Below are 23,174 nucleotides of genomic sequence, written 5' to 3' on the forward strand. Positions count from 1 at the left end.
GACACCGAGCAAATGTTTATTAATTAGGCCCTGCCAAAATGTCAGTACGGAAGAGACAATCGGGACTCATCTTAACTCATCTCTCTAGCAACCTACATTTAATCAATCATCAAAGCTTGTTGGCTCCACCTCCTAAATCACTCTGAAATCCACATGACATCTCCATTTACACCTTTTTCTCCTGCCACATTCAGGCAATCACCATCTCTAACAGTGGGCCTCTATAAAGTGATTTTTAAAAGAGTAGTAAAATTAGATTGAACTTTGGAAAACCAGCTCTAGTTTCTTGATCATCTGGGGGAACAAGACAAGGCTGTAGTAATCCTATAGTTGACTCATTGTTGCTTTGAAGCTTATGCATCTCCTGAGTCACTTTTTTTTTCTTTTTTTTAAATTTTATTATTTTTATTATTTTTTTTTTGTTTTGCCATACATTGACATGAATCCACCATGGGTGTACATGTTTTCCCCTTCCAGAACCCCCCTTCCACCTCCCTCCCCATCCCATCCCTCTGGGTCATCCTGGTGCAACAGCCCCAAGCACCCTGTATCATGCACTGAACCTGGACTGGCGATTCGTTTCACATATGATAATTTACATGCTTCCATGCCATTGATGATCAGTTTACTGCCTTCCACTGTCACTCCTATCATCCCTTCCCTGTCATCATTCTTGGCAACTTCATCATTATTAATTGTAATACCTTCATAATTTTCATTTCAAACACCCGATATTCTGACTACCTAGTGTTCCTTTTCCAGCTCAATTATTCAGGCACTGTTCACTCTAACAATTCTTCATCTCCGCAAAGATCTCCAATACATTGACAATAAGTTTCATTTCGTTATCCATCATCTTGTCTCCTTTAATGTCTTTGCTTCCCTCCTTGCAGGGCACAGCTTCCACGGTCTATCATTTTCATCAATTCCTTGCAAACACCCTTAACTCTCTTCCCCCATCTCCCTCTACCATTCTTCCCTGACAAAACTCGGACCCTGATAAATTCAAGTCAACACCTCCTCTATGCCCGCAGCCAACCAGCTAAACATTGTTAGAGAAAAAAAATTAAACTGCGTTGGTTGCTTTCATTTCAAAATCACCAAAAATATCAAATGAATACTCAACACTGCCAAACAGACTTTGCATAACTTTTTATATAATCACTCACTCACTCTCTGAGAACACTATTATACATCGTCTCTTCTCTCCTCAAACTGCCAATACCACCTCTCCCTTCCCACTTTCAACTGATGACCTTGCTTTTGAATATGGAAGCAATTAGAAGACAATCTCCACAAACCCATGCTCCACATCCAGCCACTTACATACATTTGTATACATATATTCTGCCTTCCTTCTTGTTAGTATGGTTAAAATATCTGTGCACTTAAGGCCAACACTCTCATTTATGAATCAAATTGCCCTCTCCTACTGGATCATTCTCATCAGTGAACATGTTGTAATATCTTCCATCTTAAAATAATATTCCCCTGGTTTCCAGGCTTCCACTACCTTCTCCAATTCCCTCTCTCTTAATAATCTCGTTTTAAATTTTACAGTGGTGTTAGGTTTATAGAAGAGGTGCAAATACAAAGAATTCCCATTACCAATAGTTCCCCTATTACTATTAGCATACATTAGTATGATAAATTTTTTACAATTAATGAATGAATATTGATATATTATTAAGGCCCCAAATTTATTTGAATCATTTGTTGTTGTTCAGTTACTCAGTCAGTCTGACTCTTTGCAGCTGCACGGACTGCAACATGCCAGGCTTCCTGTCCTTCAGTGTCTCCGGGAGCTTGCTCAAATTCATGTCCATTGAGTCGGTGATGCCATCCAACCATCTCATCCTCTGTTGTCCCCTTCCCCTCCTGCCTCCAATCTTTCCCAGCATCAGAGTCTTTTCCAACGAGTATACTCTTTGCATCCGGTGACCAAAATAATGGAGCTTCAGCTTCAGCATCAGTCCCTTCAATGAATATTCAGGGCTGATTTCTAGGAGGCTTGACTAGTTGGATCTCCTTGCTGTCCAAGGGATTCTCAAGAGTCTTCTCTAGCAGCACAGTTAGACAGCATCAATTCTTTAGTGCTCAGCCTTCTTTATGGTCCAACTCTCACATCCATACATGACTACTGGAAAAATCACAGCTTTGATTAGATGGACCTTTGTTGGCAAAGTGATGTCTCCGCTTTTTAATTTGCTGTGAAGTTTTGTCATAGCTTTTCTTCCAAGGAGCTAGCATCTTTTAATTTCATGGCTGCAGTCACCATCTGCAGTGATTTGGGGCCCAAGAAAATAAAGTCTGTCACTGTTTCCATTTTGTCCCCTTCTATTTGCCATGAATGATGGGACCAGATGCCATGATCTTCATTTTTTGAATGTTGAGTTTTAAGCCAACTTTTTCACTCTCCTCTTTCACTTCCATCAAGAAGCTCTTTAGTTCCTCTTCACTTTCTGGCATTAGGGTGGTGTCATCTGCATATCTGAGGTTATTGATATTTCTCCTAGCAATCTTGATTCCAGCTTGTGGTTCATCCAGCCCAGCATTTCTCATGATGTACTCTGCATATAAGTTAAATAAGCAGGGTGACAATACACAGCCTTGATGTACTGTTCTCCCAATTTTTGAGTCTCATTAGTTTCCCCCTAATGTCATTTTTCTGTCACAGGGTCCCATCCAGGGCCCAAGTTACATTTAGTCAAGTCTCTTTAGGCTACTCTGGACTGCAACTTTCCTTGGTTGTGATGATCTTGAGAGTTTTGAGAGGTACTAGTCAGGCACTTTGTTAGAATGTCCCACAATTTGGGTTTATCTGATACTCTTATTGTGTTTAAGATGGGGTTATAGGTTTTTGGAGAGATAGCCACAGAAGTGAGGGGCCCTTCTCACTGAATCAGATCACTGGTACATGCTATCAAAGGTAGTGCTTGCTAGGTTTCTCTACTTAAGAGTTACTCTTCCCCGCTCCTTCTACACTCTATTCTTTGGCAACAAATCACTAAGTGCAGCCTGCATTCTAGGACAGGGGGGTTAAGATCCACCTCCATAGTTGGGGGAGGAGAAATATCTACATAAGTTATTTGGACTTCTTTTGTATGGGAGATTTCTATCTACTCTCCCCATTTTTCAATCCTTTATTTATAGCAGCATGGATTCATGGATGTTTATATTTTGGGTTATAATCCAATATTACATCATTTATTTTCTTGCTCAAGCTGTTCCAGGTTTGGCCATTAGAAGTTCTTTCAGTTAGCTCCTGTGTCCCTTTAACATTGCCTCATCATCTTTTTTTTTTTTTTTTTTTGAGCACTTTCTTCCTTTCTGAAACCACAAGATGCTCCAGGCTCATCTTGTATCTTCCCTGGCCCAGCCCTAGAATCATCCCTTCTCCAAAGGGCTTTGGTTCCTTTCACTGGAGAATGGTAATTAGAAACCAAGATCTGGCTGTGTTCATTGCTACTGGGGTGTCACTGTTACCAGGACCTCTTGGTGGATAGAGCCAGAAAATATTCTGATCTATGTGTAAAAGCATAACTATACAGTTGACCCTTTAACAACACAGTTTGAACTTCACAGGTCTACTGATACACAGAATTTTTTTCAATAGTACGTACTACATAGTATACAATCTGTGGTTGGTTCAATTCGAGAATGCAGAAATGTGCATAGAGAGGAACCACATATACAGAGGGCAATGTGCAAGTTATATGCACATTTTGACTGCACAATTGACACAACTGGCACACTGAGGATTGGCACACATAGTTCCTGCATTGTTTAAGGGTCAATTGGAATTATTTCTGTATCTTCACATCTCTCTATATGAGGCTAAACATGAGTTTATACTGATGTCTCCAACTATAATGCAACACCACATTGATTCATTCTAGCAATCCATCTATACTTATCTGTAACTCATTTGCTTTCTGTCCCTATAGTTTTGCCTTTAATAGATTTTATGTCTTTCCTTTTTATTCCATCGCATGGATGTACTATAGTTTACTAATTGACCTACTGAAGGGTAGGTATTTTGATAGCTTCCCACTTTTGACAATTATGAATAAAGTGGTTAATCACATGTGGGTTTTTCCTGTGGCCATAAGTTTACGAATCAGTTGGGTACATATCTAGAAATGCAACTGTTGGCAAGTCCACGTTTATAAGAAACTACCGAATTTTATTCTAGAGTTGCTGTACCATTTTTGCATTATCACCAACAATGAACAGGAGTTCCTATTGCTCTGCATTCTTGTCTGCACTTAGTATCACCAGTTTTCTTTGATTTTAGTAATTCTAATAGGTGTCTAGTGGCATCTCATTGTGGGTTTATTTTGCATTTACTAATTTGAAATGATGTTGAGCATGTTTCATATGCTTATTTGCCATACTTCCGTGCTGTGGTGAGGTGTCTGTTCAGATCTTTCTGCCCTTTTAAAAACTAGGTTGTTTTCTTATTTTTAACTTTTAAGAGGTCTTTTCGAAATCTTTCTCAGGTATGGTGTTTGCAAATATTTTTTCCAAGTCTCTGTGGCTTTTCTTTTCATTCGCTTAACAGTGTTTTTAACAGAGAATGTTTTGAATTTTGTGACTGCAGCCATGAAATTAAAAGATACTTACTCCTTGGAAGAAAAGCTATGACAGACCTAGACAGCTTATTACAAAGCAGAGACATTACTTTGCCAACAAAGGTCCGTCTAGTCAAAGCTATGGTTTTTCCAGTAGTCATGTATGGGTGTGAGAGTTGGACCATAAAGAAAGCTGAGCACTGAAGAATTGCTGCTTCTCAACTGTGGTGTTGGAGAAGACTCTTGAGAGTCCCTTGGACTGCAAGGAGATCCTTGCAAAACGTGGCTTTGAACGGTTTGGGTCCACTTATATGCAAATTTTTTTCAATAATAAATACTACAGTACTACAAGATTTGCAGTTGGTTTGATCTGTGGATGTATAACCACGTATATGAATGAACTGAATATATAAAGAGGACCAACTATAAATTACAATCAGATTTCTGACTGCTCAAAACATTGGTATCGCTAACCCCTGCATTGTTTAAGGGTCAACCATACTATGGTAATTTAAGCCTTTTGACTTAGTTTTTCCAGAAGTGCATTGGCTATTCTGATATCTTTGTCTTTCCACATACATTTTAGAATCAGTTTGTCAATATGCATGAAAAACGTCTGCTGGGATTTTGAGTAGGATTGCACTGAACCTGTAGATCATATTGAGAATTCACATCTTAACAATATTGAATCTTCTAATCTATGGTTATGGGATGTCTTTTCAGTTATTTATGTTCTCTCATTTTTTAATCAGTGTTTTGTAGGGGGTTTTTTTGCACAGATTCTGCGTGTGTATTTATTGCCATACATCTCCCTCCAACTACTGCTTTAGTAGCTTACCACAGATTTTGATAAGTTGTATATTCATTTTCATTTAGACTGAAATATATTTAACTTTCCTTGAGACTTCTTATATATTTAAAGGTAGTGTGTAACTTAATTTCCAAATATTTGTGACTTTTCTAACTTTCTGTTATTGATTTCTATTTTTTTTTTTTCTATTATGGTCTCTATATGTTTTTTACTCCTTTAAATTTTGAGCTTTGTTTTATGGCTCAAAATGTGATCTACCTTTATGAATGCTTCATTTACAGTTCAGAACAATGTGCACTTTACTGTAGTTGAATGCATTGTTCCATAAATGCCAACTGGGTCAAGTTGGTTCATGGTACCTAGTTAATATATCGATTGCTGTGTGTGTGTATGTGTGTTAGTTGCTCAGTTGTGTCTGACTCTTTGTGACTCAAGGGACTGTAGCTCACTAGGCTCCTCTGTCCATGGAATTTTCCAGGCAAGAATACTGTAGTGGGCTGCCATTCCCTTCTCCAGAGGATCTTTCCAACCCAGGGATTGAACCGCACTGCAGGCAGATTCTTTACTGTCTGAGCCACCTGGGAAGCCTATTAGTTACTGAGAGAGGTATTAAAACCTCCAAATGCAATTGTGGATTTATTTTTACTTTTATCTCTCTTTACGAATTTTCCACATTTTGTTGTGATCCACACAGTCCAAGGCTTTGGTGTAGTCAATAAAGCAGAAGTAGCTGTTCTTCTGGAACTCTCTTGCTTTTTCTGTGATCCAACGAATGCTGGAAATTTGATCTCTGGTTCTTCTACCTTTTCTAAATCCAGCTTGAACATCTGTAAGTTCATGGTTCACGTACTGCTGAAGCCTCGCTTTGACAATTTTGAGCATTACTTTGCTAGCGTGTGAGATGAGTGCAATTGTGAGGTAGTTTGAACATTCTTTGGCATTGCCCTGTTTTTGGATTGGAATGAAAACTGACCTTTTCCAATCTTGTGGCTACTACTGAGTTTTCCAAATTTGCTGGCATATTGAGTGCAGTACTTTGACAGCATCGTCTTTAAGGATTTGAAATATCTCAGCTGGAATTCCATCACCTCCACTAGCTTTGTTCATAGTGATGCTTCCTAAGGCCCACTTGATTTTGAACTCCAGGATGTCTGGCTCTAGCCTTTGATTGTGTGGATCACAACAAACTGTGGAAAATTCTGAAAGAGATGGGAATACCAGACCACCTGACCTGCCTCCTGTGAAATCTGTATGCAGGTCAAGAAGCAACAGTTAGAACAGGACATGGAACAACGGACTGATTCCAAATTGGGAAAGGAGCACATCAAGGCTATATATTGTCACCTGCTTATATGCAGAATACATCATGCAAAAAGCCAGGCTGGACAAAGCACAAGCTGGAATCAAGATTGCAGGGGAAAATATCAATAACCCAGATATGCAGATGACACCACCCTTATGGCAGAAAGCGAAGAGGAACTAAAGAGCCTCTTGCTGAAAGTGAAAGAGGAGTGAAAAAGCTGGCTTAAAACTCAACATTCAAAAAACAAAGATCATGTCATCCGGTCCCATCACTTCATGGCAAATAGATGGAGAAACAATGGAAACTGTGAAAGACTTTCTTGTCTTGGGCTCCAAAATCACTGTGGATGGTCACTGCAGCCACGAAATTAAAAGATGCTTGCTCCTTGGAAGAAAAGTTATTACCCACCTAGACAGCATATTAAAAAGCAGAGACATTACTTTGCTGACAAAGGTCTGCCTAGTCAAAGCTATGGTTTTTCCAGTAGTCATGTATGGATGTGAGAGTTGGACTATAAAGAAAGCTGAGCACCGAAGAATTGATGTTTTTGAACTGTCGTGTTGGAGAAGACTCTTGAGAGTCCCTTGGACTGCAAGGAGATCAAAACAGTCAATCCTAAAGGAGATCAACCCTGAATATTCATTGGATGGACTGATACTGAAGCTGAAGCTCCAATACTTTGGCCACCTGATGTGAAGAGCTGACTCACTGGATAAGACCCTGATGCTGGGAAAGACTGAATGCGGAAGGAGAAGACAATGACAGAGGACAAGATGGTTGGATGGCATCATCGACTCAATGGACGTGAGTTGGAGCAAGCTCCGGGAGATGGTAAAGGACATGGAAGCCTGTTGTGCTGTAGTTCATGGGGTTGCAAAGAGTTGGACATGATTGAGCAACTGAACAACAACTTAAATAAGAAAAACATTTAAGTAGACTATACTGGTTTAGAGTAGCTTTAGGTTCACAGAAAAACTGAGACAAAGGTTCAGAGAGATCCATATATCCTCTGTCCCCATCTCATCCCTTAACTTTTATCCTGAGTCTTTACATTTAAAGTGTGTTTCTTGTATTTTTTGATTCGTTTTGACAATTTTTGTATTTTGACTGGTGTGATTAGACAATTTATATTTGAAGAGATTACCTATGCAGTTGACTTTAATTCTACCTTCTTGCTGTTTTCTATAGTTGTATTCATTCCTTATTTCCTTTCGTTTTTCTTCTTTCTCTGCCTTCTCTGATTTTCATTGGATATTTTTTATGATTTCATTTTATCTCATTTATTGACTTATTTTTCACACTATTTTAAAAAACATTTTAAAATAATTTTTTCAAATGTTTACAATGTACATTTTAAATAATCTAAGCCCACCCCTTTAGATAAATCTAAAGTGTCACTCAAAGTTGTGTAGTATTTTGCATACTACTAGCTATGAAAAAGAGCTCTGATTCCTCATCATGCTAGTTAGAACTTGGTGTTATATATAGGATATCCCTCCTATTCTGTCATAATATTGTCATTTATTTCACTTTTATATGTGCTATGAACACCAAACACATTGTGATTGCTATTTAAATAGTTAAAATTGAGTGTGATTCAGGAGAAAAGTTTGGTTTTTTATCTTCATTCCTTTCTAACACTATTTTTATGTAGATCAACGTTTGTTACCTATATCATTTTTCTTCTGCCAGAAGAAATTCTTTTACAATATTTTGAGAAGTTAGATGAGAAAGTCTATTTCTCTATCACTTTTGAAGGATTGCTGGATATAGAATCATAGGTGGCAGTTTTTTTTTCCTCCCTTTAATGTCTTAAAATTGTCATTTCATTGTGTTCTTGCTTGTATAGTTCCTCATGAGACCTCTACTGTAATTCTTCTCTGTGTTTCTCTATAGGTAAAGTGTTTTTCTCCCCTCTGACTGCCTTCAAGACTTGCTTTGTTTTTGCTCTTTTGCCTAAGTGTGGGGTTGTGTTTGTGTGTGCATGGTGTTTTAAAATGTATCCTAAGCTTCTCCAAGCTTCTTGAATATGTGGTTTGCTGTTTGTCATGTATTTTGGAAAGCTTTCAGAAATTATTTCTTCAAATATTTCTTCTGCTTAGTTCTTTCTTTCTTCTTTTAGTATTCCATTCACGTATATTATATAACTTTTGATAGCATTCCACATTTCCTGAATACTGTTTTTTTTTTGTTTCCACTCTCATTTTCTCTGTGCATTTCCGTGTAGGTCATTTCTATTGACCTATGTTTACATTCACTGAGTCTATACTCGGGTGTGTTTGATAAGCCCCACAAAGTCATTCTTCATTCCTGTTACTATGCTTTTGATTTCCTTTTGATTCTCTTTTGTATTTTTCTATCACTCTGCTGACACTATCTATCTGGTCTTCCATTTTTTCTAGCTCTTCCATTTAGAATCCTTAAAATAGTAACCACAGTTATTTTAAATTTCATGACTGAAAATTTCAATACATATGTCACATGTGAGTCTAGTTCTGATAGTGTTTTTTCTCTTCAACTTGTGTTATTTCTTGCCTTTTAGCATGCATGTTTTGTAATTTGGTGCTTGTTGTTGACAGCCAGACATATTGTATAGAGCAGTAGATGCTGAAGTAAATAGGACTTTATGGTGACTATTTATATCACTCTGGCCAAGAGGTGAGCTGTGGCTGATGTTTGCTCTGTCTATGGGTACCAGAGGCTTTAAATTCCTTTCGTGATCTTGTTTTTATCTCCTCTCTTGGCCTTGCCCCTTTGCTTGCTGCTTCTCCTCTGAGACAGTCTTTTGTAGCTGTCACCCACTGCTATTTCAATGAAGACTTATTAGCTCCCTGGAGTCAGGGGAGGAAAGGGAATTCTGTGATCTTTGGATTAAGTCTAAGTCTTTGGAGTGCACAGTGGGTCTGTGTCTTGGGAGCATGGTCCTCACAGTTGTTTTTGTCCCTTTCCAGGGTAGCGTGAGTTGAACTGTATTCCCCCAAAATATATGTTGAAGTTCTCACCTCTAATACCCGTGAATGAGACCTCATTTGGAAATAGCATCTTTGAAGATAATCAAGACAGGATGAGGTCATACTGGATTGGGATGGGCCCTCAATCCACCAAAGGTGCCCTTAAAAGGAGAGAGAAGTTGGAACACACAGAAGGGACCCAGTAAAGAAGGCTATGTAACGATGGAGGCAAAGAGTGTAGTGATGTTGCCACAAGCCAAAGAACACCAAGGAAAGGGAAGGAAGAATTCTCTCCTAGAGCCTTCAGAGAGGACATGGCTCTGCCAACAACTTCATTTCAGATTTTCTCCCTCTAGAACTGTGAAAGAATAAATTTCTGCTGTTCTCTGCTGACTAGTTCATGGTAAATTTATTACAGCAGTGCCAGGAAACTAACACACAGGAGTAAAGCTTTTGGCCCCTCTGCCACCTAATACCTTCCCTGTATAGTCCGCTCAAGCTCAGTTGCTCAATTGTGTCCAACTCTTTGCGACACCTGCCAGGCTCCTCTGTCCATGAGCCTATGGACAAGAATCCCAGGCACGAACACTGGAGTGGGTTGCCATTTCCTCCTTCAGGGCATCTTCTCGACCCAGAGATTGAACCCATGTCTCCTGCATTGTCAGGTGGATTCTTTACCACTGAGCCCCCAGGGAAGCTCCCTCCCCTGTATACTGAGGCTTTGATTTTTTTCTTTCCTTTTTTCTTAGATGAAACAGGGAGACAAAGTAGGGTGGACCATGGCAGACCTTCCTTCCCCTAGCTGGGATGAGATTTTACTATTATACCATATTATTTTTGTCTTTCTTGCAACCTGTAAAATAATCCTGGAAATAAATGGATAGAAGTTGTCGCAACTCCACAGAAAGTATTTTCAGTCCACATGAAAAGTATGTGTCATTGCATGATGATGTAAATAGACTTTTTACACTTAAAATGGGTAAGATGATACATTTTATGTTACTTTTTTATCAGAATTAAAAATAAAGTATCTGTCTCTACACGTCTTACCAAAATGATCTTCATGTTGCTGCCAAACACAATTCAGAGACTCGGAGGCTGTATGGTGCCAATAGATGGCTAGTGGAAACAAGCTTTTGAAGTTGGACTGTTGAAGGGCCCAACGTGTGACCCGTCCCCTCAGCAGGTCCTGGAGCCTGCTTTGCAGGTGGGACAACCTGTGACACCACATCCTAGAAAATTTGACAACGAGAGTGTTAGTAACAATATAAAACAATGTTTATAAGGCTATAGGAATAACACTACATATGTAACTATGCAAAATAATTGATTTTATTATTATCTCAACCACAGAGCATTAAAGGAGAAATTCTGAAAAGCTAACCATAAGTGGTTGATAACCATTACTTCTATTTTCTTACCAGCCATTCATATTATGCACTGCAATCTTGCTTCCATCCCACTATCTAACTGAAGTGGTTCTTTAGAAAATCACTAATTTTAACCTTCCAACCACATATAAGGGTTGGTTTTTAGATCTTGTCCTTCTGGGACTCATCACTGTAACACTATTGATCATCCTCATTTTGATGCCTTGAAACTTTCTTTTCCACTGATTATGTGTAATTGTGGGAGTTTCTTAAATTCTCAGTGACTCTGTTTCCTGTTCTGTAAAATGAGTATAACAATAATACTTATCTCATGAGTTTAGTGTACTTAGAACTGTGTTGTCACATAGTAAGACCTATACATGCCAGCTACTATGATTCTCATCATCCTCATCATTATTGTTATTAGGGATAAACTCTATCTATTGGCAAAAGTACCTTTCTTGGAGTTGGTGACACCCTGAGTGTCATGCTTTCATAAATATTAATAAAATAACACTATTTGTATATGATCTTAAAAGGAATTCATTCATCCTGTGGGAAAAGAAGGAGAAGGTCATGCCACTGCAGAGAAGTTATATGGAGCTTGATATGAACCTTCTCAATAACTCCTTGCAAAAATGCTTTCTTTGAGTGGATGTGTACATGTTACCGTGTGGTATAAGTTGATAAAGGAACTGAATTTCATGCTGATGGGGGATGAAAGCAATCACATATACCGAGTCCATAGCTAGAGACATAAGAGAATTTGCTGATGACTGAGGGAGGTTTCTGAAATAGGTTAGGGTCTTCACCCCTGGAGGAGGGCATGGCAACCCACACCAGTCTTCTTGCCTGGAGAATGCCATGGACAGAGGAACCTGGCGGGCTGCAGACCATGGGGGTCACAAAGAGTCGGACATGACTGAGCGACTAAGCATAGGGTCTTCGGGGGAAAGTCCAATTTAATTATCACATTAGGTAATGCCTCCAATTACCTGATCCTAAACCACCTCTCAGCCTGACTTCCTATTATTTACTTCCTTATACTGCTTTGTTCATAGCTTCCCAGACTCACCATACTTTCTAAATTTTGAGAAACTCTTGTTCATGGTATTTGTTCCTCTAAAGTGGAAGCCCTTCCTACTCTCTCCTATTCATCTTTCAAGACTCAGTGGAGATATCATCTCACCTAAGAATTCCTCCGGAAGTGCTCAGAACGAACTAGCAGCTTTCTTTGGTTCTCTCATAACCGTCTGTTTACGCCTGTCTTCCTTCTCAATACATTTTGTTGAAATTGTATGCCTTTCTTTTATGACATTGTTAATTGGCTATACTCCGATATAAACAAAAAGAAGACAGACACAAAAGGCCATATGCTAAATGATCCCATTTATATGAAATGTCCAGAAAAGGCAAATCAAAAGCGATAAAAGGTAGATTAGTGCTTGTCTCCAGCTGGAGCAGTGGGGAGGGAGGAATTGGGGAATGACAGCTAACATGTGTGCAGTTTCTTTTTGCAGGGGTGTAAATGCTCTAAAATTAAATTCTGATGATTGCAAAAATTAAAAAAAAAGAAATTATATGTTTTTATGCTTTCCTACCAGTAATACCTGGATACATCTCAACAGGAGACATATCGGTCATTCATTTTTGTGTTCTAACATCTAGCAGGGTTCCTAGTACTTAGGAGAATTGCATAAACATTTGTGGACATTGGATTGAATTAATTTTCTTCGCGGTTCATAGCATCATTAAATCTGGTAAGATGTCTGCTCTAAACCTTCACTTAAGTAATGAAAGTGTTGATGAGATCAAGCCAAAGGTAGGGTTTACAATAGGCCATCTTAAACTCTTCCATTGCTTACGGTCTGCAATCAGCACTCTTTGAGTATGGTTATTAATACATAATTGTATTAATTATATAACCCACCAACATGGATTGATAATTCTTGTTCCCAAGGGTATCATAAAAGACTTGTTAAAAATCTTGCTGAAATTTCATTCGTTCACTGTACATGTTATAGCTGTCATATTTCCATGAACACCTCTAATAAAATTAGATCTGTGTGGAATGTCTTTGTTGATAACTTTGCAATTTCCTAGGTATTCATTTACTTGAAAATCTGTTCTAGAAGCTAACCAAGGACATATTTAGCTCATTGATTAGTAGATTGAAAACTCTTCCTCCTTCTTTGTTAGAAGTGGTAGTACACATATATAAATTAAGTGTTAAAGCACCTTTCCTTATTCTTATTAATTCTTTTGATCATTGGGAAATGTTAAACAATATCAAGTTATAACTTACCCATCCAAGGCACATGTACTTTTTCCTTCTGAGAACATAGTTAACATTGTTCTGTCTTTGCAAATATGTGTTTATATAAGCCCGAGGTAATTTGGGGCCTTAATCCTTCCAAATACTAATCCTTTAGGCACGTGCCATCTGCTATATTCATCCTTTTTTTCGATGTTTTATATATTATTCTTTAAAAAAACAGCACCTATGAGGTCATTGTAAAAGTTCCCCTGCAACTCATGGCTTCCCTCATTTCTCTTTTAATAGGATAATTTGCTGTTTCATGGTCAAAATGACGTTTTTGAGAGCTTCCCAATCTTTAGAGTCTAACACCATCTTAATGTAAATTAAGGTCCAACAAGTATCAATCATCCTAAGAGAAACTTTTGGAGAACAGCAATCGCTAGAAATTCTAGTGAGAGTAAGCAATTACATAATAGGTCAATCTGAACCTCTGCATGGTTATTGCTAAGGAAGAAGCATTCCCTCCTAAAAGGCTTAAAGCCAAGAGTGCATTTAGCCCCTGTCAAATTTTCCTTTCAAATGTCTCTCAGATTTGTTCTTCTCTTTCCATTCCTATAGATGCCTTCATCAGCTCACACCTGGACTACTGCCATAGACTAGATGGTTTCCTTGCCTCCATTCTATCCATATTCCAATCCACCTTCCATACTACTGCCAGATTAATTTTCTTAAAACACTTTCATCATATCACTCTCCTGCCTGAGACCTAGCTCAAATGTCACCTTTGTAAAATCTTCCTAACCCCCCTAGGAAGAGTTAGGAGCTGCCTACTCAGTGTTCTCACAGCGCTTTGTCCATACCCTTATGAGCTTACAACACATCCAATAATTGCCTGTTTACTTACTTTTCTCTTCATTCGCAGAGAGCTCCTTGAGGGCAAACAAAACTATTGACGGATTCCTGGCCCCATCTACCTTGCCCTGCGCCTCAGTGCCTTCACATATGTGGTTTCCTCTGCCTACTGTTATTCTCCCTCTCATTATTCCTGCTCAATTCATTTAACACATATTTATTGGGGGTCAACTTTGTGCCAGAAACTATTTTAGGCACTTGGGATTTATCAGGGAACAAAACACACAAAAACGCCTGCTTTCATGGAGCTTATCTTCTAGTGGAAGGACAAAGATAAACATAATCAATAAATATTAGAAGGCATTAAGAGCTATGCAGCAGGATAAAGGGGTATGCTGAAGGAAGTAGGACTTCTAAACATGGTGATCAGGGTAAACTTTATTGAGAAAAATGATGTTGGAACAAAAAGGGAATTGTTCATGATGATATTGTTCTGGTTTAAAGGAGGCCGATGCAAAAGCTCTAAGCTGAGATTGTATTTGTCATTTGTATCTGTGTCTGGCTTTAACTAGTACAAGAATATATTGGACTGCATGAGTTAAGAGGATGCTTCTTTACATCAGGGTCTCAAAATTAAATGCCTACAGGGGCTGGGCAAGAAACATAAATAAGTAAAGCATAAGAGACCATAGGGGACTGTGGTGAGAGGGGTGAATGTTACCATATTTGAGAGGAGCCAGAAATGTATATTCTATGAGAAATATCCCAATCTGTAATGTCGAAAACTGCATTAGTCCAGGTCCTCTGAAAAGGAGGTGCCATGACAGGCACAGATTGTGCAAATGCTTTATCTGGGGAAACGTGTGAGAGAAAATGGAGACAGAGTCTGAGAAGTCCAGGAGAGCTGTTGCGTCATGATGTAGGTCTAATCTCTGTGAAAGAGGGTAAATGCAAATCGAAATCACAGTGAGATACCACCACATATCTGTCATAATGGCTATTATCAAAAACCCAACCAGTAACAAGCATTGGCAAGGGTGTGGAGAAAAGGGAACCCTCCGACACTGTTGGTGGGAATGTAAATTGGTACAGTCACTATGGAAAACAGTACGGGGGTTGGTTAAAAAATTAAAAACATAAGTTCCAGCAATCACACTCCTGGGCATGTACCTTAAAAACCAAAAACACTAACTTGAAAACATATATGCACCTGTGTATTTTAATGCAGCGTTATTTTTTTTTAATGAATCTAATCGTGAGTTGTGACCCTCAAAAAACATTTCCATGGGAATCTAATTCGTAACCTAGAGCTATGCTTCCTAAAATCCTCCCTTCCGTCTTCACTGGTTCTCACACATCCTGTCACTGCTGTAGGGATGCTCACACTCCATGCTAAGTTGCTTCAGTCCTGTCCGACTCTTCACGATCCTATGGACTGTAGCTCACCAGGCTCCTCTGTCCATGGGATTCTCCAGGCAAGAATACTGGAATGGGTTGTCATGCCCTCCTCCAGGGGGATCTTCCCGGCTGAGAGATCGAACCCACATCTCACATCGCCTGCACTGGAGGCAGATTCTTTACCACTAGTGCCACCTGTGCTGACTGTGGGGATGAGCAAATACATCCACGATCCTCGGAGCTGTCAGGCGGCTGGGGACTGCCAGCAGCCCACCAGGGAGGCCTGGCACAGGATATAGTAACACCTTAAATCTGTAGGGAATAGACAATGCACTGGCTGACCCCAAAGTTCTCCAGGGAGCAGCCTTGGGAGATTCTGAACACCAACAACCTGATGCAGGTATCTCTCCCAGGGCCAGGTGGGCCCAGTGACAAAGCCTCTTTTGTCACTGGTTCTGAGCCACTTTTATTAAACCAACAGGTGGCACAGCTAAGTGCAAAACTTCACATTCCAAACTCTGGGGGACAGGAAGGGGAGTTGTTGGGTCCTCGCCCGCCCCTCGACTCTCAAGCACGTTACAACACAGCTCTAAAGCCTGGCGGGCCGACCTGCCAGGTGACAGCTTCGGAGTCGGGTGGGGGAGGACCCCTGCACCCTCTCGTTAGCACTCTGTCTCTGCGAGAGGTCTGGGGAAGAAGCAAAAGCTCCCCAAGCACGCCCCCAGCTTCGACTCCTCCTCTGTAACACGGGGCCCTCCTCCATCAGGAAAAACACACGTTCCTTCTGGAGCAACAGTATATGATCACAGCCAGCTGTTCCCGAGTCCAGGCTCGGGGAGATGAAGCCTCAGTGAGTGTCAGTTCAACCACATGGCTCAATAGGTTGGCCGCCCATCTTGGCGGCTGGGCCCCATGCTTCTGCGAAGGGAGGACCCCTGAGCCTTGGGGGAACAGGACCCCCAGACAGTGATGCTGCTTAGAGCTCCCTGAGTAGCCCTGGCCACCCCTGGGCCTTCCCTTCCCACCTTTTCAGCATCTGGTGAGTCTGTAACCAAGCCCATTCCTTCCCCAACATCCTTGAGGATCACAGGCCTGCCAGCCACGACCCTTAAGTCAGCAAAGACCTGTCCCCTAAAATGTATCACCACGTCCCCTCTACAAAACACAAATCCTGAGATCTCACCTGGTGGTCAGTGCTTAAGACTCTGCACTCTCACTGCAGGAGGCAGGGGTCTGATCCGTGGTCAGGGAGAACTAAGGTAGATCTCCCAGGTGGTGAGGTGGTAAAGAACCCGCCTGCCAATGCAGGAGACACAAGATAGGGTTCGATCCCTGGGTGGGGAAGATTCCCTGGAGAAGGAAATGGCCACCCACTCCAGGATTCTTGCCTGGACAATCCCAAGGACAGAGGAGCTTGGCGGGCTGTAGTCCATGGGGTCGCAAAGAGATGGACACGACTTACCAATTGAGCACACAGGCATGGGCAACTGAGATCCCACCAGCTGCACAGTCAAAAAGAAACCCACCATCAAACCCTAAAGACAACAGACCTGTGACTACAGGTTGGAGGGATCAGACGGGTGGGTGTGTGCTCAGGGCAAAGGGAATAGGAATGACTTTTCCCTGGGAGGCCAGTGCCAAATGCAGAATCCCGTTTGCTCAGCTGGGCCAGAAAATTCTAGAGAATGCAAGAGGAAGGTCAAGAGAACCAAAGTCTCCCAAAGCAAGCAGGCCTCAGGGGAAAGCTCCATGGTATCCCGGCACACTGAGGCCTTCCCAGGTGTTGGGCATCCAGTGGGGGAGTCAGAGATGGTCACTCTACTGGATTCAAAGGGTTCCCCACTCCCAATCTGCTGCCAGCACCCACACCGGAAGTCCTCCTGGACTGTTCACAGCTGGCTCACCTACTCGGATAGGTAAGGGGCACCATTCTCTCCTGCCTGCCCTGGGGCTGCAAGGAAGTGACAGGGCTCAGAGCTCCGGCCTCTGGCACATTTTCATGAGAACACAGCCGGCTAGAAGAACTGGACTGGGGCGGCATGGGCTTTCCTCTGGGGCTGGTTGTGTTTGCACATGCGTGTGTAAGGATCTGGAGCAGCACTGTCCCATGGAACCTCCTGCCATGGAGGCAAGGTGGCCCTCTCCATGCTGCCCAGCGAGGCACCTGGCCCCTCCGGAGTGGTGGTTCCTAAGACACGGCTGGAGTGATGGGGGAACCGACTGTCTCACTTGGGTTCAAGTCTGCACCACAAATGCCAGCGGCTGCCACACCGGATGGCATGGGATGGCGCTCTTGGGTCTGGGGGGCTCGCCATGCCCCCCTGAACAGGACCAATGTCTCCGTCCATCACCAGCCCAGAACGCTGCCCTGTCCACTCATGGAGATGACCACTGCCCCCCAGGGCCCCCACATCACAAGGCGAATGGGTACCCAAGGGCCTGGCACGTCTCCCCAGGGGCCCAGTGGGGTAAGGCAAGGGAGTTCTGCTCTGCACCTGTGCAGTGTCCAGCAAGACCTTCCCAGGGGCCAGCTGCCTGAAAAGCAGACACTGAAGGTCCACTCTCCAAATGCCCCCAAATCTGTCTTCCTCATCTACAGCGTCCTGTGGCATTTCCTCTTCCTCCTTTCCACTTGTGACAGAATTCAGCATTACTTACAGTATCCAAAAGATGGAAACAACTTAAGTGTTCATTGACAGAGGAATGGATAAGGAAGATGTGGTATGTATATACAATGGCATATTACTCAGCCAGAAAGAATGAAATCTTGACATCTTCAATAACACTGATGGGCCTAGAGAGTAGTGTGCTGAGTGAGAGAAGTCAAACAGAGAAAGAGAAATACCATATGATTTCAGGTATGTGTCAGATCCAAGAAACAACAGAAATGAATAAACACAACAGAAACAGGCTCATAGATACAAAGAACAAACTGGTCGTTGCCAGAGAAGAGGGAAGGAATTGGGGATGAGAGAAACAGATAAGGGACCTTAAGAGGTACAAACTTCTGGATACAAAATAAATTAGCTGTGTGGGCATAATGTATACATAGGGAATATAGCCAATAACATTATAATGTCTTTGTATGGTGATAGGTGGTAACTAGACTTATCATGGTGATAATTTCGTAATATATAGAAATATCAAATCACTACATTGCACACCTGGAAGTAATATGGTATTGTAGGTCATACTTCAGCTTAAAAAAATAGGTGGCTTTAGACCGCTTACCTCACACCACACACACAAAAGAAGTCAAAATGGATGAGAAATAAATGTAAGATTAAACTATAAAACTTTCAGAAGAACATATAGGTGAAAATCTTCATGACCTTAGATTAAGCAAAGCGTTATTAGATACAACACCCAAAAGCACAATTTGCAAAAGAAAAACGATAATTTGAGCAGATCCCAAATTCAAAACCTTTGCTTTTCAAAAGGCACCATTAAAAAATGAAAAGACTAAAACATATTTAAACAATGAAAAGACAAGTCACAGATCGGAAAAAAAAAAATTTTCAAATGATATACCTGATAAAGCACTTGTATCCTAAATATATAAAAAAAAAAATCTTACATCTCCATAATAGGAAGGGAAATAATTGAAAAAATGGGCAAAATGTTAAATAGACATTTCTTCAAAGAACATTTACAAATCAACAAGACAGATGAAAGGATGTTCAATATCATTACATTAGGGGAATGCACATCAAATGTAAAATGAGATATTACTTTACATCCACAAGGGCAGCTATAAATTTTGTAAGAGGAAAAATAACAAAATATTGGTGAGGATGTAGAGAAATTAGAACTTTTATATGATGCTGGTGGTGCATGTGAATATAAACAATGTAAAATGATGTGGGTTAGTGATTGTTAAGGGGGTTGCAGTGGTAATGGGGGCTAAGTGCACATGGGCAAGAGAGAGATGCTATTGAGGTTATAGAAATAGCTAATGCTGGATGCAGTGATGGTTGTACCACTCGATAAATTTACTAAAAGTCCTTGAAGGTACACGTAAAAGGAGTCAAATTTATGGTGTGTAAATTATATCTCAATACAAAATTTTAAAAACACTTTGGGAAGTAGAGAAAAACAGAAAGTTCGTGTGTTTGATTATTCATTAGGTGTCATACACGCCTCATTGAGCTGTTGTTGATGTTGTTGCTGTGGTTGTGGCAGGAGTGGAGATTTTCCCATGAAGACTGAGGGTCAAGCAAGGGCTTGGGTCCTTTAAAACACAGTTTTGTAATTAAAAGAAAAAGAAAGAGTGTTGCTGGGTTGAAATTCTGAGTAACGGGAGGAAAGAGAAGTGGGTGGGTTTACAAAAAAATAGTCAAGGCGCAGAAGTGGCAAGATTCTGCACTGATCAGATATTAGAAACGAGGAAGAGTGAGGATGCCTCAGACTTAGCACGCTTCAACTTGAATTCCTGTCGTCCTCTCAAACTTACTGTCCTCCTGTGCTGCTCATCTCGGGGAGTGGATCAGCATCCTGGCACAGAGGAAGTATTCATTGATTGTCTTCGGAGTGACAGTGTGAATGAACAGAGTGAAAATATGGCCAAAGCCTCCACCGGGTCCTGCCAAACAGCCAGTCCTATGCTCACCCACGAGGTCGGCTCAGCAGCTGTCTAGCAGAATCTCCCTCTCACCCTATTGATCACTTGGGAAATCATCAGGTCCCCCATCCTAAAGGACACTCGCATTCATACTGGCGGCCACTCCTTGTTTAAACCCTGCAGGTGTGGCAGAGACTGGGTTTTGCCCAAAGCCTGTCAACTGTCCTGCAAATTCTTTCCATGTGGGCAACAGCAGATGCATGTGCAGCCCGTATGAGCACGGGGGACACGTGGTGCTGTAGAGAGAGGGTCGCACTGGTGCCCAAGTGGTGGATCCGTGATCACTTTGGCTCCAAGCAGAAAGAGACTCTTCCCATCAGAAGGGGTGTATTCATCCAGGGCCTGTGTCTGCCCCACCCCACCTCATCCTGGCAGGCAGAAAACACAGCTGCCAGAAACACTGCAGAGAGTGAGTGATCAGTTTGGATATCTTACTGCTGTTTCCAGGGTTGACAAGCAGAGATACAGAGCTGCTTGTGGTTCCTCATACAGATACTAAAACCAGGAAGTGATCCCTCCCAGTCCACCATTCCCAGAAACAGAGAATGAGGTGGGACATGCAAAAGACGCCCCCAGACTCAAGCCACCCATTGAACATTCTCCCTTCCTCATACTGTTTATGAGATAAAGTATAACATCTTTAAGGATGATGACAGATAAACACATTTACCTCTTGTGGTTGTGAAGATTACAGTGTTTTGCATAATATATGGTTGCCATTATCATTGTCACCACTTCCCTAATGAGGAGGAATTAGAGTGAGAGCATAATGTCCCTCCATAGTGTTTCTAATTCTTTGCCTTTATAGTTAATGCAAAATCAAGTGTAATTTTTAATACAGTGTTTCCTGAAGATACCAAGCCAAGAGGCAATCCTAAAAGACAACTCTATGGGAATGGCATATGAAAGTATTCCTCCATATGAGAGCTCAGGTCTGCTTTTCAGCGTTTGAGTACACAGTTAAGTCGCCCAAATCTTTATGATTAGACTTTTGCCAGAGAGTGTACAATGCTCATTCAACCCATAAGGTTTTGGACAATGATTTATCATTTGGTTAAACTCTTTAATGGTAAAGCATTCAGAAGGGCATTCTTTAGAGTTAACATTCAACCAAGGCATTGAATTAATGTTTCCAGTTTTCCAGGCAGGCAGTAAAGTAAGTAAGCCTCCTTGGGCTTTGCAGAATTGTTTTCATAACAGAGAGAGATCTCCTGGCCTAACTTCCCCAATGTCCTGCCCTGCCTCTTGCTAGGTTTCCTGCTCCGGAGGGGCCGAGAAAGGGTACCATCTGGGCAGAAAACATTAGCAAGAAAGAGAGTCGGTGCTGCAACGTCCTGCAGACAACCGAGTTCCAGCTTCCACTGCACTGCCCAGCCAGGCGAAGCATGGAGAGGGGAGGGACTCGCTGAAAGCTGGCCACAGTCAAGGACAGACCCAGGGCGGGGAAGTCTGCTCGAGTTTGAGACTATGTCCTCTGGGCAGCAGTCCCAAAGCGAGGCTGCTGCAGCTCTGCAAGCTGTTCCCAAGCACTGGGTCCAGCAGACCCCGCGCTGATCCGGGTCGCGCAAGTGCCACCCACCGTGTGACGGAAGCCCTGCGGCAAGGCACAAGTGGCCTTCTCCTGTGCCAGGGTGAAGGTAAGTACCACCGCCCCGGGGCCCAAGCAGCCAGGGTGGGGGCGGCCACTCTCTCACTTCCCCGGGCCTGCAAGCCAGCGCCGGAGGCACGCCACTCATCGAACCCACCCAGAACACCCCTTCCCCGCTCCATGGGGCGGGACCCACCTGTGCCAGAGGTCGCGACTCCCGATTCAGCCAAGTGGACGAATCGCAAGCGAGGAGAGCCTCGGAAGGCAGCCCTGCGCCCGCCCTTTTGCTTTTGGCCCGGAAACCGGCGGCCCCGCGCTCCCCCCTCCCCCACCCCGCGGCCCCGCCCCGCTCCTTCCGGCCGTTGGGCGGGACCTCGCGCCGGGCACCCGACGGGTCGCCCCGCGCGCTTGTGTCCTTGGAATCAGCAGGATGGAGACGGGTGCTGAGATTGATTCCTAGCAGATTGGGAACGGTCAGGCGCAGACAGCAAAATAGATGGACCCATAAAACGATGCGTGTAAGACCCAGGTCGCCTTGCTTGCCTTTTCAGGACTCCGCCTCGGATGCTCCTATTTACGGTAGTTTTACTGAGGTTCACCAAATTTACCTTTCAATAGACTCCGCTGCTCTCTTGAGCTTCCGTGAACACAGCACTCACTGCTGGCCTCCCACCAACTCGTTGTGGTTGTTCAGGCGCTCGGTCGTGTCCGACCCTTTGCGACCCCGTGGATTGCAGCACGCCAGGCTTCCCCCATTTTAGTTGAGGACTTTGAATCCAAGGTCCAGGTACAGTGAGCGCTAGAATGGAATGAGTCATTAGGAACACACATCCTACACACGTAAACACGAAAGAACAGTATACATATGACAAAGAAGGACAAAATAAGCTCACTGAAATAGTATGTGTGATGGAAATTCAGGGCAAAGGGAAAAACTGAGAGCAACAAATAACAAATGTCAAGTACAGACAGTGAAAATGGGAGACTGAGCAATCTCATAATTATTGGACATGAAAGTTGTTACTCAAAACGGTAATAAAAAAGGAAAAGGTTTGTAGAAGTCCAACAAAGGGGAAAAAAAAACCCTTCATACTTTTACCCCGGAATTGTCTCTGCCAAATGTTTTATCCCTAATTGTCTGTTTTGAAAATTGCTACTCATTATTTTTGTCTCAATTGAGATACTACCTCCTCTATGAATCCTTCCTTTTCTTTCCTAGATAAGTGTATATTCTCGTTTTTCATAGGTCCAATGTGACCAACGGTCTCACGCACAGACCTCAAGTATACCAGTTATGATTCTGGATTCTAGTTTCTCTGTTTGCATGCCTGTGTCCCCCTATGAGCAGGTAGCTTCTTGAAAGCTGGAAATTCATATTTTTCAAATTTATTTTTGGACTCCCTAGCCCAGGACCTAACAAATATTCTGAATATTTGGTGAACATTA

At 42.0% G+C, this 23,174-nt stretch overlaps 1 protein-coding gene across 2 annotated transcripts in view; it reads right to left on the reverse strand.

The window, feature by feature from the left end:
* Positions 1–22,025, reverse strand: part of TMLHE (trimethyllysine hydroxylase, epsilon) — a 47,292-nt gene extending 25,267 nt beyond the window's left edge. For both annotated transcript variants that reach the window (XM_081563687.1, XM_081563686.1), the window contains exons 1-2: positions 21,925–22,025; positions 10,690–10,871 (exon numbers count right to left, since the gene is read on the reverse strand). In XM_081563687.1, the coding sequence (XP_081419813.1) occupies positions 10,690–10,870 (181 nt within the window). In that variant the 5' untranslated portion in view covers position 10,871; positions 21,925–22,025. The remainder of the gene's footprint in view (positions 1–10,689; positions 10,872–21,924) is intronic.
* Between the last annotated feature and the right edge of the window lie 1,149 nt (positions 22,026–23,174).

Source organism: Giraffa tippelskirchi, chromosome X (assembly GCF_054371585.1).
Source record: "Giraffa tippelskirchi isolate mGirTip1 chromosome X, T2T-mGirTip1v1.2.pri, whole genome shotgun sequence".
NCBI classification, from domain to species: Eukaryota; Metazoa; Chordata; class Mammalia; order Artiodactyla; family Giraffidae; genus Giraffa; species Giraffa tippelskirchi.